Here is a 20,086-nt window from a genome sequence, read left to right as displayed (position 1 = left end):
GATAAAAGGCATCATGAAAGTGAACAACTTTGAAATAGGACTGTAGTAAAGCAGGTTTACTTAGAGCAAAGACAGGTTCCATATCCATTTTCAAATCCCCAGATCAGCAGGTACACACAACGAAAAACATTCAAACAGTAAATATTATTTTGACTTTTTGCTGCTTGAAATTTTCAATACATTTATTGTAGAATGTTTTAATTGTATATTTTGATAAATATGTTTTATGTACTTGAGTTCAATAGTTGAGAGAGGAAAGATGTTTTAAGGGGTATAAAATCATATATGAGGCAGCCCATGCTCAAAGATGAGTAATGCACTCTGCAGAGCAGGATGGAAGGCTTCTTAGTCTGGTTGAAACATAGTTACTAAGAAAAATACTATATCTTTGATCTGTATAGCAAATACAACACAAAATATAACACAAAACTAGCAAAATTAAGAGCTTCCAACAGCAGGAAACATTTGCGATGAATATTAAACGCATAAAATATTGGTATGCAGGCTTGCGACAGCTATAACCGGCTTGTTACATTATCTCCCTGATTAAATTAAGACGAGAATAATTGGATTGTTGTCCGGTTGAAAATGTCGTCTCCCACTCTGAAGTTTGGTACATCAATTCTGTAACACGTCCCATGACTAAAGCTAATCCTGAATAATGCTGTGTCTCCATGTTCCTTATACCGCCTGGGAACCCTAAAGAAAGGTCACTGTTGGTTTATTTAAGCTTAATGTTGGAACGTGCATACATCCAGGGTGGCATTCTAGTGTCACAGTGGAAGAATTCCTGGACCATGGATGCCCTCAGCATACTTCATTTCAACAACATTTATTTTGTGACACGGCATTAATTTTTTTTGCCTAAGGCAACTTCAAACTGTCAGAAGTAGAAGGTGGGGACTGAACCAGCAAACCTGTGATGAGCAGACAATCTGTTCTATAATATACTTTTGGCAACATTTTCCATTCTCACTGAAATATGAGGCTGACCATGATTTCTGATGACTAATGCAAGCTGCGTGAGAGGAAGGAAGGCATTCCTGCCAGGTAAGGGAAGTTTATACATGGATAGGATATAACAGCGCTTTGTAGTTTTTGCTTGTTGGTGCTGTGTTTCATCAAATCGGCAATATCAGCGAAGTTAGCGAAGTTCCATTGGTTAATACGTAGATTTGTACGTGCTGTATTTTGGCAATGCTATTTATAAACACATTAGTATTCAGAAATAATATGCATGTCAATAGGCAATTAATCCTAATGCTTTAGAGTATAAAATTCAGCTTAATTGTCTAATCAATTTTCTGGCAAAAGAGATACTGCCAAAATAAAAGTCATATTTTCCGTTCTGCAAAAATGGAAATCGAACATCTCTGTAAATTCATAGCTCCTCTTAGGTTTTGCTTAAGCAGGAGAGATGGTTAAAAGACTGATTTTATCATTTAAAAACACTTATTGTATAAAAACTTTATAGGATACCACTGTCAATATTTTGTAGAAATGATGTTTGCAGTTATCAAATGACAGACAAGATGCAGAAGCTCAAACACAATAGTATGATATTGATTGCAAATAGTAGTTCAGTTTGCAGGTCTGTAGTTCTTATCAACATGATTGAATAATAGGCAGAATAATGATTCGATTTTTTTCTATTTTCTGTAGTTGAAAATGTTTTATTCTCTGTGAAGTATTGAGATGCATCCATTTCCATTTATGCCCCACTGATATTGCTATTCATTATTCATGCTATGCCTCCATGTTCTCCATTCTCCATTCACCCAGCTTGGGGGTTACTGCCCCGATCACTACTGGCACCCCTGTTGCCTTCACTCCCCACATTTTCTCCAGCTCTTCCTTCAGCCCTTGGTATTTCGAGCTTTTCGTGTTCTTTCTTCCCGATGTTGCTATCGCTCTGGATTGCTACATCTATCACCACCACTATGTCAGGCTGGTTGGCCGTCACCAGTTTATCCATCTGGATCTGGAAGTCCCACAGGATCTTGGTTTGCTTGTGCTCGACCACCTTTGGAGGTGTCCTTGATCTTGACTCTGGGATCTCCAGTCCGTATTCGGTACAGATGTTCCTGTACACTATACCCGCAACCTGGTTACGTTGTTCCATGCATGCCTTGCCTGCCTGCATCTTACACCCTGCTGTGATGTGCTGTACTGTCTCAAGGGCTTCTTTGCACAGACTGCACCTGGGGTCCTTCCTGGTTTGGTAGAATCCAGCCTTTATTGATCTTGTGTTTAGGGCCTGTTCTTGTTCTTCCCTGATTAGTGCCTCTGTGCTGTCTTTCAGTCCTGCCTTTTCCAGCTACTGGCATGTTTTTCCCATGTCAGCTACCACTTCAATTTATCGGTGGTACATGCCATGCAGGGGCTTGTCCTTACATGATAGCCCCTCTGGCTCCTCCTCCTTACTGGGCTTATAATGCCTGAGGTTTAGCAGGTTGTCACTGGGGGCCTTTTTTTTTGATGCTCTCAGAGGGATATAGTTTCTTCCTCGATAATATATATAAAACCCAAACACATACAGACACACCACCCTCAGCAAAGTTTTTTAATAATTATTTCATGCAACACCTAAGTCAGTGAAATTGAAGTGAACAAATTAATCTATTTTAAAAATGCTAATCCATCCATTAATATTTTACAGGATGCAGGATGTCTAACCCAGCTGTCACTGGGCAAGAGGGTGGGGTACATCCTGGCATGATCTCTGTTTTTCAGAGGGTCAAAATATTAATAGTTGTGGTGATTTCATGCAGAATAAACCCCAGTTGACCTTGTGTTTTGATTGCTCATAGCTTGTGCATCAATGAGAGACGTTTTGGTTGCACTCGCCGAGCTTGCATGAGTTTGCTGAGCAATGTGTTAGGCAAGAGTTAAAAAAAATGTGATTTTGTGCTTTACACAGTCATCTGTTTGCTGAACCTCACATGGCAACGTGCCTTATTTAAAAAAGCAGATTACTCTCAACTATTCGTGATGCATTTGTGTTATTAAAGCCAAACAGGATGCTTTCACAACACACCAAAAACAATATTTCATTCCTGGGGATTAGTGGAGGCTCATTAACTGAGAATTAAAGTAAGATGAATAAAGAATGCTATTATTAATGTACAATAATTTGCATTACAGAGAAAACAGGCAAGGTTTGTGGTAACTGACCTCATGAAATTAGGTGTGGGAGAAATTTTAAAATTACTGTTATTGCACATTTAAACTGAAAACTGAATATTGCACAGATGCCTGCCAAGCAGGTGTTCCTGCATTTGAGATTGATCTTTATATTCTAATGGAAAAGTTTTTATCTTCATGATCTGCATTGTTCAACAAAGCTCCCAGAGAACAGATATTTTACTCATTACTCATTGTTGACAGCATAATTGATAATGATTGATTCCTTTTTCTAATTTAATTACAGCTACCTGCATCAAATTACTTTTTAATAAATGTTCATTCTTGCATGTGGCATATTATTAAGAATGCTGATAATTATCTTTAAATAATGTTTCCATCAAGTGCATTTTAATTTCAATAAATGAAAACAATTTCAAACATCAGAGTTTGTTGCTATGTTATAGAGAACAGCTAAATATGTGACAGAACTTGTACAATCCTTAATGTGAAGGCAGCCGTGATGTCTTCAAGCGATGTCACACAAACCAATGGCAACAGCAACGGAAGACCCTAAATTTGAAAAAGAAATATAATCTTCTCCTTAGAAGAAATATTTTACACTTGCCTCAAAATATCACATTCAAAATCTGAAATGAACTGCTCGTTGTAGAGTTGCATTGTGGGTATTGTACTAGTAGTTTTTAGCAAGGCAGGGAGCCTGCACATAATAATTTCTGCAGCAATTTAATGTCCTTCATAAAGGATTTTGTTAGCATTCTTGCTCTTCAGGGAAATAAAAATAAAAATAAACAGAATAGTCATAGGACATACTTTGGGCCCTGCTGTAAAGCGCTACATTCTGTGTCATGTAATCTCGGCTCATCAACTTCAGCATGACCTTAAATCATCAGAATTAATAGCTCTGTTTAAAGGATAAGATATTGCTTTTTTCTCTCTTCTTTGTATACTTATATTACAATATATGGTGACCATGGAGACCCGAGAGAAATCTGGAAATAGATTTAATAATTCTTATTTTTAGGTCAAGCCACATCTCCAAATGATGCCCATGTAATTTATCTTACACAACAGCTAGAGGGATTAAATTTGTACTAACTTTAATAAAAATAAAGTCTCTCTGAAGATTTGTCTGTGCTTTTTAATTATGCATGTATTTCATGCAATATTACGACTTTCAAAGTGACATTATGCTCAGACAAGAGAGATAAACATGAAAGGAATAAAGGAAGGCATTCAAGTTTTGCGATCTGCCACTGCAGTCTTCCTCCATGATTTGTACATGTGGATCTCATGCAGATTGAACACATCTGGGAGGGAAATCCATCGTTCAATTCGGTTACACTCTAATTAGCTGTATGTGGTTCTGTGCTATGGCAAACACAGTTCAGAGCATAATTCCTTCAAGGGCAGAGAAAAGAGGACAGCTTCGTGGATGCCTCTGTATCAAGAGGCAATATGTCACCATCCAACATTCATACTGCACCGCTGAAATCAAAGAATAGCAAAATCCAATGGAAAAACACCCAGTAAGCTCCCACTGAATTAACAAATCAGACAGTTAAACGTGAGATCTGAAAGAAGTGGTATGGCCTCCCTCCAGGCAAAATCATTGGACAATTTAAAAATAGGTGAGGAAGAATGATTAGCATCGGCACAGAATCAACGCTATTTTTTTAAATTGCTTTTATTAGTGCTATATTATTCCATTGTTAATCCATTCACTGAAATTGGATGGAAGCGTGGTCAGAGCTTAATGCGCTAAATTAGGAGCAGCTAACAAAAGGCCCTTTTGCCTATATACTGAGCTTTAAAAAGTTCTGAAGTGTATTATGTGAGATCAATAAAGAAATTAGGCCACGGCTGCACTACACTTTTATCGGCTATTTGTTAAATGTTTCAATTAAAACACAAAAACAAGAAGACAGGACTAATCTTAATAGAACTAAACGACACGTCCTCAACCCCCTTTCTGCTTTGAATCAATATTTGTGTGTTAATGCTCAATGCTAATGCTAAGACCAGCTAGCAAGTTTGCAAAGGATCCCTGTAATCTACTGCCTACACATGCATAGATACAGACCTACCTACTTTTAGATGTATCCTCATATTAAAATTAACTCACAACACTGCAGCGGTTCGTTGATCATATTTGACACCTTCAGAGAAATGTGCAGTGGACATAGCCGGTTCCTTTAAATACAGCCTTCACTACTTACGACCTCTTTGACAGACTCAGAGGCAGGAAATAAGAGGAATGCCATCTCCGGTACTGAATTGCACCAGCATTGCACCATCAGTCTCTCAGCATGGTCATGTGTAATAGTTCCTCAGACTGTTCATCCCTTTCAGCTACTTTTCATGAATGAAGTGTGTTTAATAGAAGGCACATCATAAACAGAGCAAGTCCACATTTTGTACTGATTCACCTGATTATATATTATATTTTAAATCAGGCAGCCTTTTGCACAAAGCTTTTAATAGGTTGAGTTGCTGGGGAGTTTCAGTGCACAATTTAGAGGTCACTGGTTGTAATTATCCTTAAATGGTAAGGGAATTATTAGAGAGTAGAAACTTACAGTGTGCCAAATTAATTATTTGTCTGGTGTGTCAGGCTCAGGTGTGTTACTATTCAAAAAAAATTGGAGAGCAGCTTTGGTGAATCAAGCTTTAGTCTGTTTCAATTATATTTTAGAAATTGAAAAGAAATTGCCAAAAAGCTTTTGGATAATTCTGACACATGATTCATTTTCTGATTGTGGTTTTTAGAAGCAGACCCTCAACACTGTAAGAATCTAAACTGGATCACAAAAGAGAAGCAAAACACATTTTTTTAAAACTTGATTTAAAAGGCTTTGTGAAACATTGTTTCGAGTTCTTTTTGTTCTTCCTTATAAGCTTGCTTATAATGGATCTACTCTGCACTACTTGTGATTGGGTTGCAGTGAGGGTCCTCCATATTTAAACATCTGATCATCTGATGTAGCAGAGCACAGCAGTGCCCTGTGGCAGCCGTTGGGCTGACATGATATGGCAAGGATGTGTTGTACATGAGCATGTCCAATTGGGTTGGAGCTGCCATCACCTGTTCTGCCGGAGCGGGTATTTATCCTGAGGCCAGCGCGCTAGGTCACCGTCACAGAGCTTTCACGTTAGTGACGGAGTTGGGAGATTTTTTTTATTTTTATTTTTTTAGTGTGCAGTACTTTTGTAGATGTGAGTCCACTGTGCAGTGAGTAGGCACATCATGTAAATGATTTAACTATTTATTCACGTGGCTTTATTCCAAAGAGTAGGGGGCTGGCGAGAGCACATCCAACGGAACAGCTGTGGTTTGGTATGCAGTATAAATAATGAAAGAGAATTTTAATTGTGTTTAAAAATTTAGAGAGTGAAAACCAGATGCCAATACAGTAGATGCATGGGCACAGACAAGGTGTTGGATGTGCTCCTTATATGTCCGTATCACATTCACAGATTACAGTTTTTATTGCCTATTTTCTGGAGTGGATGATCATATTTTGATAAACATTTCAAGTCTTATGTCTATTTTATTACTAAGGTTCATCAAAGTATTTAGACATTATATGATCTCAGAGATCTCCAGCTCTTATGAATAAAGGAAATAAGCTTTCAAACACGATCGTATACCAGCATCTATCATCATATAATCATTTCTGGTGACACAGTAGTGGAACAAGATGCAATCACACTTAAAAATAAATAAATAAACATTCTAAAAAACTTTTTCAACATCTGAAATGTCTCCAACCTTTTGGTGGAATCAATTGAGTGACAAGACAAGTTGAGAATTAATTTTGTTTGCTTTTTTGTCAAAAGGTGTTGTTGACATTCAGCCCACATGCTGAGTCATTATTTTTAGCTAGATGCATTACAATATGCGTATTTCTTTCTTCAGGACTGTGATAGCTGGTAACATTGATGAAAAACCTTTGAGGTGATGTGAAATATGAAAGAAGAACGAAAGTCACACTATAAAAATACTATAGCAGAATATCTACGAGTTTTTAGAGCGTTACTTTATTCATCTGCAGGCTGATGTCATCTATCAATCAGTCTGGTACTCACAGTTGTCTCCATCATAACACGAGCAAAAATAAATCTCCAAGCAAAGCAACTATGCTTGAGAGAGATTGACAAAAACACGAACATTAATGCTAAGAAAGAATGAACAGTTTTACCTTCATGGGCCACAGTGAAAGATGTTGGGAAAATCTTTATCCAAATTACCGAGCCATGCTCATTAGATTATAGTTTATCAGTATTTTCATGCATCATGTCACTTTCATCACCGCTTCCTTGTGTAAATAAATCATTGTAATCAGCCATTACATATTCCTAGACTAACAGTCTAGGAATATTTTAAACAGTGATTTATGTGTATTTACGTGTGTTTTATGGTCTTGTAGAAGACCTACATCCTCTGTTCATCAGAATAGCCACTGTTGCATCCCAGTGTACATGTGGAAGTATCCTTATGCAAGATACTGAATTTGCTCCCATGGTGCTTTATCCAGACTGTTGTTACTGCTCCTTCACATCGAATGGAGCCAGTTGAGATGTTTCGGGCATTTGATTAGAATGTCTCCGAACTGCCTACATTTTGGTATTTATTTCTCACACAAACAGTTGGCAGGAGACCCCATAGTATAGCCAGGACCCAGAGCGGAGGTTTTAAATATCTTATCTGGCCTGGACCTGTGCTCTGTGATAGGAGAGTGTCAGCGAGGATGAAGGGAAAGGTCTACAAGACAGTGGTGAGGCCAACCATGATGGACGACTTAGACTTATTGTTGACCGCAGCAAAATGCCATGTCGGCAATTTATTTCAAAAGCGTTTAATTATCCCACAGTTTGGTTATACTGCGGGATAATGGGTTGTCTATATTGAAATGAGCAACTGTCCTTTGTTTCTTTAGTTAACTTTTTAAAACATGCTTTCCACATGCAGTTTACGTTCTTTTTTTCATGGTATTTATTTTTCACCGGTTCACCCTTTTTGACTTTTTGATGTTATGTTATGTTATGTCGCTCTTTGTCGAGACATTTGCGTAAAGTCCTGTTGGTGTTGATAGAGATCTGTGTATAATCATGATTCATGGTATAAAACACGACAGGAGCACAGGGTCAATCTGCCAGTGAGATTCTCGAGTTCCTAAAAAACCAACCCAGTTGTACCTTCTGCACTGACAATGCATGCTTGAGTAGACACCAACGTTCATTTGCATATTCATTTGAAGACAGATGCTGCACATTCCTCTGTATGAACAGAGCCCGGAGTTGGTTTGCACTCATGCCAGTCCAACTGGTATTGTGTTTACAAAACGGCATCCTTACAAACAGACCACAGATTTCTTTATTTGGAGGAATTAAATATTGCCTCATTGATGTGTTGAACTTTAATTTGGAATACCTCTTGTATTTTTTCTTTTTACTTGCATAGACACACATGGTGGTTTACAGTATATGAAATATTCTTATTTTTTCTGTCTGCTAATGGTCACATTAAAAACAGATTTTTTGGGGGATGTAAACACCATTATTGCATTTATTTGACACTTGCTTTTTTTTCTGCAAATCAGGAACTAATACTATGAGATCAGGAATAACTTGGCTCACCATAGATAATTAACAACTCTTCACTGTTACTTTTTGTTAGGACGAATTGAGACTATTTATTTCAGCAATATTTTTAATAGTACACCCCTTCGATTAAGATTAGCATTCCAGAATGATCCCTTATCTTATTCCTATGCGTCATCCCATCGTTTGGTCAAATCTACCTTTGCTATTGATATTAAGTTTACATGAATTTTCTACTCCTTTTCTCTTAGGTCTTTATATACCTATTTATCATTTAGCTTTTTTATAAAACAATTTCAGTTTGATAGACTGCCTAAAGTTTATACCATATTATTAATAAACAAATGATAATATTAAAGCAGTAGATGATCAATGGACAAATGTACTTTCCGCTACTGACATTACTTTTACCATTTTGACACTGATGTTGATAAAACCAACATCAGTTGATGAGCAAACCAAGACCTTACTGCTTGTTTTATTCACACCACCATTTATTTATTGCTTCCTTGAATTTCTACAGAACTTACATTGCCATCTCACAGTGCTGCATCATGCTGTGGATGAAGTGGAAGATGGTGACGGACTCTGTGTGTGGACGGAGGAGGAGGATGCCCTGTTCCCTCTGGTTCCTCCTGCTACTTGCTGCCGGAGGTCTGGTTCTGTTCATCCACCAGCGGGATCTGTCAGAGATGGTTCAGCAGCATGGCCCAGGTTAGTCTTCGTATGTACTCATGTCCAAATCACCAATATTTTCTTATAGCGTAGACCTTCTTACTGTTCCATTATATAATTTCTTCAGGTTCTTGAACTTGTAGGGAAGCTCTTATGCTGAGAAGAAGTAATACACAATCAGTTTGCTTATTATATATGACTGAACAAATTTCACACACAAATCTGTCAAAAACCCGTAATTAACACTCAATGTTTGTGCAATTATCAATACTCTACATTGGAAGGTTGTATTTTGCTGTAGAAGGAAATATATTCAGTTTTGTCCTCACAGTATTTTTGTGCATTAATATAATTGAAAATATCAACGGACATATTTGTCTGCTGAGGAAATGACAGATACACTTGCTGAATGATGATTAATTGCCACGGGCCTTCTATATCCAAAGACCAGCACATAGTTGGATGGAAAAAAGCACAAAAAAGTCTGCAACCACACAAATGCACTCATAATTTGCATAAATATTTACTGTACAAATATAAAAGAACACACACTAATTCACATGAATGCATTTCGCCCAACCATACGTAGGTGAACACAGAGAAACAGACTTTGACAGATGTGTATTTCTGTGATATTATTTGGTGTTGTTTTAAGGTTCAATCAGTGGTGTTCACAGAATCTTTGTTTCCCTGATGTCTCATTTTCAGCTTTGTGGCCTCTGTCAGATTCTCCTCCATGGTAAAGGACGGTTGCACTTTCAATTTCGAAATGAGTCAAACTGAATGTGCTTCTGCTTGGCACTCGGCATTAAGGAGATTGGGGTTTAAGCAGCTGTGGTGGAAGAATGTCCTGAGTGTGTAAAGCTAAGCCGCTTGATGTTTCAGAAACAACAGATCAGCTGCTTGTTGATGCTCCTCTTTGGCTTGTGCTACACCTTCCACCGAAATGAGAACAGGATTAGTCACTTCTTGTTGTTGTCGATGGACCCATTTTGTAAAGAGTCAAAATGTTGATGGCACTCAAGCAAAACTTTGATGAACTGACCCAGCAGGCTCTTCAGGGATGATAGCAGGAGAGTCAGAGAAAGTGTAATCCCCTCAGCTACCGTGTGTGAATCATGTACAGTGCATCAGAGTGGTCTCACATTGGAAGGTAAAGCGATCCACTTAGCAAGAGTGGAATTTTTCCAACCCTCTAATTTTATCCTGATTGTCAGTTGCTTTCAGGGAAGGTGGCAGGGGACATAATGCCGCTCACAGTGACAGATGGTGTACATACTAAAAAAGATGAAATAAAAAACTGTTATCTGTGTTATGTAAATTTTCATGTTAAGTATTTATTTGCAATAATACACATCATTCAAGTCTGGCTGCATGGTGTTGGGGAGGACGATGCAAAGGACAGGATGAAGTGGAAAAAGTTGATTTACTGTGGCGACCCCTCACGGGACAAGCTGAAAGTACAGTAGTAGTAGTGGTTTGAAAGTCAGAGGGTTTTTGGATTGCCACCCAGTCAAGCCGGACATTTAACTTTGGTTTGTATGTGCCTTTACTGTACACCAATAAATAATAAATGTGGGACACCAGATATCTACACAGACAATGCCCAGTAGAAACTGTTGCCACAATGGATGCTGTTAACCAAAAGAAAACTGTCTGCCTTTTCAACATTAATATCTTCAGACAATAAGTTGACTATGCATCCATTAATGCTACCAAAAAATTAAACAGATGCCTTCAGTTTTACTGCCCAAGCAAATCCTTTCCTCTTCTCTCCTATATTGCTACTTAAATATTCAAGGAAGAATTTTAGTTTACTAAATCATGCATGAGATTGAATACAGTACGTGTACAGAACACAGAGGCTTCACAGTCCAGATTCTGAGCTCCTTCTTTACAGCACAATGAGCAAGCAGTATCTTTGCCTTAAGCTATCGTGCTTCACCCTTGCAGAGGCTCATATCTAATAGAGCTGAGTTATAATACATTGGGTGTCAGCTTTTATATGCCTCCCCCTCCTTCCCCGTCTCTGTATTTGGCTCAAAGTGTGCTTGAGAGCTTGTATTATGTGGTTACTTTAGATGGTCTGCACAATGGTAGATGGGAAAAATGCAGTTTAACCGGCAAGAGTCATCCCCTGAATCCTCCCTGATAATTGCTTAAAAACAGTTGGAGAAACTGTACAGTTAAAACTTTCTGCAAAAATTTACACCTCTTGGCATTTTAAGGTGGGCAAGACTGGGAGGATGGAATTTTCCTGTGGGTGGAAAGTCAGAATGTGTCTCACCTCTTCACTCCCATTGCAGAATAATTCATAAATGTACTGGTTGGAATCTCATTGGCTAACTGAGGACATTATGTGTGTTTTTATGGCTTCCCTCAATGTAATTGCTCCTACAGTCCAAAGACATGCAGGTTAGGTTAATTGGTGACTCCACAGCCATGTGAAAGCGAGTGGGTACTTGTCTCTATGGCCTGTGATGAACTGGCTATCCAGGATGTACCCTGCACCTGCATCGCCCTGCAAATGATAAACAGGTGATGGATAATTCATGAATGAGGTGAAGCTGTTGCCCTTTTAAGCATGTGTGGATGTGTATCCAAGCAATCAAGTGCCAAGATCTCAGTGAACAATTATATGAAATCTATTTTTGCAAAGTGCTTTTAGAAGTGAAGCCTACGCTCCAATTGCAGCAATCTTTTTGTGGAAGTGAACCATCTCTGCATGACTTTTGAAGATTGTCTTTTTTTCCTGACCTGCCTCACTGCCCTCCACTCATCTAATCAAACCACTTAAATCCAACTTTATTTCAAATTATTTGTATGTATTTGGCATTCAAGGGGCTTCACAGGTAAAACAAAACAATTCAAAACGGATGTAGAGTTGAATGCACATTTTTTAGAGATGTAAATAGTAGAAAAAAAGAATATAAATGCAGTGTGGCTGATGAGGAGATGAGCAGCAGGTGTCCAGAGCAGCACAGGTGATGTGGATGAGCTGATGACGGCCGTGGCAGGCAGTGTAGCGAGAGTAGAGCAGGAGGGTGGAGCTATGCGGATCAGGAAGCTCTGGCCACGTTCCTGACACTAATTTTAAGATGAGCAAATTGATCCTATCTCACAGGGGACTTTCATTGTTAGATTTAGTACTTTGAATATATGTTACCGTGTCTCTAAATCACACTATGATTGTAAGGTCTTAATTTGTCCACATAAAATATGGACAAATCATTGGTTTTGTAAGAATTGTATTTTTTCCTCAACATATATTGTTTAGGTAAAAGGCATTTAAACTCCAGGACATTTATTCACCCATTTCAGTCAAATATAAATTGCTTTTTTAATGACTTGATGCCTTTCCATGTGACTTTCTTACCCTGCTGCAGGACAAGTGGCCTTACCGCTTTAATTGTGTAAATGCCATTACTGCTTACACTTCTGAACTTTTATTTAACTTTAAATTTGTAAAACAATCTTTAAATTATACAATACATTGTACACTGAAAAAAATGTTTTGAGAGAAATCTTGCAGAATCCATGGGCAAGATTAATATTATTTGTCCAACACAAATCCTAAAAAATATGAAGGATTTAAATAATGGCAATAGCTTGTCCAAACATGCAAGAACATGAAATGGAATGACTGATTATGATGGCTCTTTAAATTAGTCAATGAAAATGAGAAATTAGTGTCTTATAAAACTATTGCTTTGCCTGCTTTTGATTAGCTGTTCACTCAGCCTGCTGCCTCCAGTTGCCAGCGTGTTATCTGGATCAGCTCTAAACAGCACTGGCAACTAGTAAACATTAATTACACACCAATATCTAACGCAATTTAATCAAAAGAGAATTTAAAAGAGAATTCATTTTATGTAACACAACATATGATTACAGCGTATTGATTTCTCTGTAGACTGTAGATTCAATGATGCCAAGGCTAATAGTCGACCTTTTTTTTTTATCTTCTTTGAAATGCAGTTCTATCTTGGAGTTAATATCCATATGGCATTTTCCTGAGCAGTAGTGAGTAAATCCCTTTGTGTAGATTTATATTATTATTGATGATGAGGTTGCGCCTCAACCAGTGACTCTAACCTCACCACCATCCGATGGATGCCATTTATTAACTAACCAGTTTCTTTCAAATCTGACTGCTGAAAAGAAAGAGTCCTGCAAATCCTTGGATTGACTTCTTGATTATGTCTTTGTCATACTCTTTGACAAATTTTGGAAGGATAACCACTTCTGGGAGGTTTTGTAATTGTTCCAAGTTTTATCCATTTGTAGATAATGTGTCTCATTTTGGATCTGTTGAGGTCAAAAGACTGAGAAATAGCTTTGTGGACATTCCCAGGCTGATGTATTTCAATCACCCTTTCCTTCATCTCCTCTGGAAATGATTTTCAGAGTACAATCAGATTAAATATGAACATTTTAGGAGTGCTCCTTAATAGTGTTCCCTAAAGTCATCGTTTGTAGGGTGACTAGCATTGGTCCAATCACTGTGACTAACATGGAGAATCCATCGTTGTCTTGATTTAGATTAAAACCAGTTTAATGCCATTTCATTAATACCAAATAAAGGCAGAGGACATTGTGTCACCTTAACACACAACATGATGCTTTTCTAAATGTCGGCCTTTTCTAACAGAGCAAATAAATATAATTATCTCGTTGTCCATCAGTATTCCTTTTTAACACTCCGTCCTTCTCTCTCTCCAAGCACATGGAATCTGGAACTGGCCATATTGTTTCATCCTTGAAGGTAAAATTTGATCTCCCTGCCAGAGGTCCAGTAATCCCTTAAGCCTTGTCCGTTTGCAAAGTCCAATTTAACTGTCGCTTAATGTAATTAAACTGATGCTCAGAGCAATGGAGCCGCACCATATTAAATTCAAATCCGTGATTGGATGCTCGTGGAATAAAACCTGAATGTTATTTTACCCTACTTTTCCATTCTATCATCTGTGTGTGCAAAGCTCCTTTAACAAAGCTTGTTTCTGTTGAGCTGGCACAAAGATCATTTGAAACAAATATGTGGCGAAGCCAACTCCATCATCGTGGTTTTAAACCAAGCGCGTACAATTCTCTGTCTTTTAGGGTCTAAGGTCTTTAATGCACGAGTTCTACAACATTCTTCGATTTGAATGTTGAAGTAGTCCAAGCCAAGCTTTACCATTGTTTTTATCACATGGTGTTTGGCATGGGTCATAAGGGTGCCATACGTGTTGTTGCAAATGCTGCAACACATTCAGCTCTATCTTCTGTCCATCTCTGGGAGCAGATATCAGCTCTATGATTCTCTGAAAAACAGAAAAACAGAAGTATGGGTGCCTGCATCGCTGTCTGTCCAGCCTCTCCCAGAATTGGTCGATGTCAATTGAATTTAAACTGCAGCCACTCGGTACCAACTGCAAGGTCATGTGACTTTCCATTAACATTAATGCTCAGGGTTATGCCATTGGAGCCCCGGAACATGATCTGTTTCTTACAATCTTATCCAACCTGCCTATAGTATCTGCTGTATACTGCACATCAATTTATAGACGTAGATTGTATTTTTCAAGATGCTGCACCACCAGAGATATTGTAGTAATTAAAAACTTTACATTTAGGCGTTGATGTGCTGCATGATTGGACTGAATATTCAGGTGTAAATCGTATTACTATCGGACTCTCCACTTAACCAGTTCTACTTTCTGAAAAGCAAAGGAGTTTTAAACAGCTGACCCTCTACTGTCCATAAAAGAATGAAACATGAAAGCAAACACAGGTTGAGGAGGAAGATGCAAGGAAAAGCTGGAGGACATTGATTGAAAGATTCATCCTTTGAGCCACTGACAAGCAAACAAGGTTAGGACGCCTGCTGAGCAGCAGAGCACATTCTGCTGCAGTCCTACTGGCACTTTCAGGGTGGCCTTTTCCATTATGCCAGCGAGGTAACATTGAAAACTCCAAAGGAAATAAACCAGAACAAAGCTAGAGCACCTGTTGGAACCAACAGCAAGGCTGATTTTCTTTTTATTTTTATGTCTTTGAGGACTCCGATCACAAATGGTGCCTCTAAATGTTGTCAGTCTGCCCCTTGCTATTTCACAGGAAGAGACACCAAAGGGAAAGTTGGAGGAGAGGGGACTGTTGCATAACTACAGTCCTCACCAAGGACACATCTTGAATATTCAGAAGCAACGCAGCCGTAATAAATGCCAGTATTCACAGACGCTTAAGTTATCAATGCAAGGCAGTGTATTGTAAGCATAACTATACATGTCATTCATCTGCTAACCAGGTCAGTTAATCTGTGATAATGAGTTAAACATGAGGCTATTTTTGCATTTCATTTAATTATATTTTAATAAACAGTGCAGGGGGTCGTCGACTTATGACGACAATTGGTTCCGAGGGTTTTGTCGTAAGCCGACTCAGTCATAAGTCGCACCATGTTAAATTACCGCAAGTATATTATGCTGCGTCATGATACGGAAAATATCAGAGTAGAAAGAGACCATTTCCTCTCAGTAGACATCGCGGGTGAGACCTCAGAAACTGTCGCACACTCGATTTGCTCACTCGCTTTCCGGCATGTCGTAAAAAACACCTCGTAAATAGACAAAAAAAAACAGCAGGCGAGTGTGGTCGTAAAGCCGAACAGTCGCGAGTAATACCTGTATTAACTGTCAGATTTATGCTATATGAGCCATTGAAATGTAGTAGTATTTTAAGCTAGGTTAATACTTTCTTTAATATATTACAAGCTGAGCAAACCCGTGCCACACTCTACCGCTACTATCGTCATGGTTATTATTCTGATCCGGATTCTACATGATTGTCAGACGACAAGCTCTGCCTTGGGATCTGTGATCAGCTGCCCCACACCAAAGCCAGCATACGCATTATCAAATCAGACTAGAACCCATTCCCTGCCTGCAATGGAGACATGTTGAATGGGTATCATTGTGCACTGCTGAGGCTTCCATCACGGTAATCCCTCTACAAAGTTCAGGCACACTTAGAGGAAGATGAAAAGAGCAGAGGGGCGAGCCTATTCGCCACATGTGTCACTGCAAAGGGGCACAAGGAGGGAAGTCAGTGGGATCATTGGCCCGAATCAACGAATTCTCTGGCCTGCCTGAGACAGAAAAGAACAAAAGATTAAGCCCGCCTGCTATCCAGAGTGATAACAAGCTGTCAACTTCTCAAATGTAATCTGCTGACTGCAGAAAGAAGTGTTGGTGTCAGTGTGGGTCGCCAGCTGATGCGTATCTCCTGAATGACATTCCTTTGATGGAGAGAGTCATGGCCATGCTGGACGATGCACAAAAACACCTCTGTATGCCGCTAAACAAAGAGGTCTGCACGAGCACATGAATCCATACGGAGCCGATTCTCACCGTATTTATCTACACACACCCTCCAGACCTTCCTGCTCATTCTGATTTGGGCCAGAACAAAAAGGTGAAGGGAATGATAAATTACATGAAAAGAAGCCAATAGACTGGTGATAATAAGGCATTGCCCCTGACAATGCTGACAAGTGATGGGAGGCTCCCCTATGTCAACTTGTCTCTTGAATCCTTTCGCTCTGCATGGGCAAAGGTTGTGAAATGCAAAAGCCATATTGCTGCCAAGTCCTAATGCACACTTCAGTCGCCAGTGAGGCAGCAATATGGGGCCTGTCAATGTTCTGCTGCCATTAAATCAATCCAACTTTGTCGTTATCTGGCCTTTTAAAAAGTGGATTTTCTCTTTTTTTTTCTTTTTTGCTGTATTGCTCAGTCTCTCATCTTCACATATTACAACACAAAAATGGCTTTCAGATTGCTCAGCAGAGCTCCCAGATGGGTAATAAAACATGCAAAGCCATTTTTTTAAAATCATATTAGTCTTTGAAATTGACAGGTTGGATTTCTTTTCTTCTTTTTGTATCTCGGTGGGGGTAAAGGATCTGGCTGTAAAGGGGTAAATAATCTAATTTTCTGGTCTACACAAAAAGCCACTAACAATCTCAGTAGTTATGGCAGAGAAAGGGAATTAGTCACGCAGGAGCTATTTCAGGCTGTTAACAATTTGATTTCAGACTTGCAAGCAGGGGGGGTTTCCCTTGTTGACTTTAAGCTATTGATCCTGTAACACCAGTCATATGATATGAAATAGATACTATATGGCTTTGTCCATAGAGCCGAGTGGGAGAGAAATCACTTTGACCTGGTTCTATTTTAGTTGTCTTGAAGTCACTCTGTGCTGACTGATAATGGACAAATAATCAGGACATAAAAACAGAATAAATAGAAAAGAACAGAGGTAAACATTTCTACCTAAATTTTAGAATTAAGAGTGAACTCAATAATGCAGACGACTCAGCAGAGCTCAGTTCAAAAAGGTTCATTCAAATGAGAGCAGGGAGTGAACCCAGGTCTCCCACGTGGTAGGCTGGGTAGTTGTTAATTGAGAAAACAGGTTTTTAGGCGGATGAATGGGGCTATCATAGCTTGAGGCTTGACTTAAGCAGGCGATGGACTGAGCAAGGCAGGTCTGAAGCCGAGGACTTGAAGATTATTGTCTGGGAAAAGAGGAGATCGCATAATAAGTATAATTAAACACAAGAACTGGGTCACATGACCATTATCACACTGGGTTAAGCAACACACTGACAATGGCCATAGAGAAAAACTAGTTTAAATACACCTGGAGGTACCGGTAAGTGCCAAATGAATCGCAGGTGTTTCAGCTTGACTGCAGCTCGCTGCCCGACACACACACACACAGACAGGAATGACAAACAAGGGACAAACAATAGGAAGGGGAAAACAGACGGCAAGGGAAGTGAGGGAGAAGAAAACAGGTTAGGTAAAACTGTGTTTTAACGGTGCTCCAAGTCATCCATGGTCGTAATCGCTTTCAAATGATTTTTTTAACCAGACTGATATCTACAGATTTGAACTATGTCAGACTATTTCTTATTTTCTAATGTTAAGCAGGTCGTGTTTCTCTGCTCACGTCACCTTTTAGCATGCAAACAATTTCTAATTAACAATGAACATGTAAATAAATGCAGCTGATGCTAGGGAAGGGAGTATCTGAAGGTAATGGATTACATTTGAAATTACCTGACAAAGGTGAGTGAAAGATTAGTGTATCATTTTGATATAAGCTAAATTCATTCTTTGGGGACCATGGATGTCTCTACTAAATATAATTTAAAGATAATCCATCCAGTAGCTGCTGGAATATTTCAGCATGGATCAAAGTGCAAAGTCATATCCACATGAAAAGAAAAAGAAGGGGGGCGGGGGTTGCTTTTTTTATTTGTGTGTCCTGAGTTAGCTTAATATTCAAAGGATCATTTTTTTTATTCAGTCCCATCCAGCTTTCCTTTAGACAAATTGATGAAGCGAAATATTATGTCAATTTTCCAATTTGAAGCTGTCAGTGAATATAATAAGCACTGATGAGTGGAAACACTTATCTTTACAACAATTGAATTCCAAGCACTCCAGAAGAAAGTGCTTGTACTGGAATGACCCAGGGGAATAGTCTTGTTTTACACGAAGAATTCATCAGGGTATTTCTGAGAAATTCTCAAAATTTGACACAGGGTTTTGTCATATACCGACTCGGTTGTAAATCGCCTCATGTTAAATTACCGTAAGTATATTTTGCTGCGTCATGATACAAAAAATAGCGGCGTAGAAAGAGACCATTCCCTCTCGGTAGACATCGTGGGTGAGGCTGAACACCTCGTACACAGAAAAAACAACAAGAGACCAGTGCGGTCGTAAGTCGACGACCCCCTGTACATTGTCAGGATATGTTGTGGATTCATCATACCTGAATCAATCGCTTTGGTAGAATCGCCATGTATTTATTTTGGCCTGTGCCCAGCCAAGCTCTATGCGACCAGATGAAGCATAGAACTCTCTTTATGAGGTTTTCCAGCTTCTTCTTAGCTGTACAAGAATCAGCTGCAGTGGTTTGGGCCTGATGGGTTCCTCGACCTTCTGGGCATATAATAGGAAAAGATCCCAGGCTAGATTCAGAACTTGCAGGATAGATTTCAGTGGTAACAGATGTTCTTCACACTTTAGCTCCAACGTTTTGTCCTACCTAGTTCTTCCTTCCTTCAGCAACTAATAGAATGTTGTGGTGTGATGACAACAAATATGAGGATTCCCTACATGAACTCTTAAAGTTCAGTAACAACTGAGCAAAAAAAAAAAAAAGATTGTTCTTATCATATATTTTTCTGGAAAATCAAATAGACCCCCCTAAGTGCCTTCATTATTTGAACGTATTGTATCTGACATGTCTGAGTTGAGGTGGAATGGCTAAATGTGTCTGTTTACCCCTATGTGCTCGTGCCTGTTAACACTGCTTTCACAGCTGCCAGGCAGTTTACAGCCTATACTTCCCTGAGTAGAATTTTTGTTCATTGCATTTTACTGCATCAAACTGAGCTCAGAACAGGTACAGGTCATTAAATTACATCAAGACAAATTGAGCTTGTCGCTACCAATTTTCAATTTTCTCAGATGTTGGCATGAAGGAGAATTAGACATAGATCCCCATTTATTTATATAATTTCTGACATCTCAGTAAGTCTTTGCGGTATTATATCTTCCTGTACCATAAAACACAGCAGCACCCGGTTTTACGAGAATAGACT

The 20,086-nt window shown here is 38.9% G+C and overlaps 1 protein-coding gene across 1 annotated transcript in view; it reads left to right on the top strand.

Moving 5' to 3' along the window:
- Nucleotides 1-9,302: 9,302 nt before the first annotated feature.
- The window catches only part of LOC137913747 (carbohydrate sulfotransferase 8-like), an 87,807-nt gene continuing 77,023 nt past the window's right edge, over nucleotides 9,303-20,086 (top strand). The window contains exon 1 of the mRNA XM_068757379.1: nucleotides 9,303-9,462. Coding sequence (XP_068613480.1) covers nucleotides 9,303-9,462 — 160 coding nt within the window. The remainder of the gene's footprint in view (nucleotides 9,463-20,086) is intronic.

This window comes from Brachionichthys hirsutus, unplaced genomic scaffold (genome assembly GCF_040956055.1).
Source record: "Brachionichthys hirsutus isolate HB-005 unplaced genomic scaffold, CSIRO-AGI_Bhir_v1 contig_197, whole genome shotgun sequence".
In the NCBI taxonomy this organism is placed as follows: Eukaryota; Metazoa; Chordata; class Actinopteri; order Lophiiformes; family Brachionichthyidae; genus Brachionichthys; species Brachionichthys hirsutus.
This window is presented reverse-complemented; position numbering and strand designations above follow the sequence as displayed.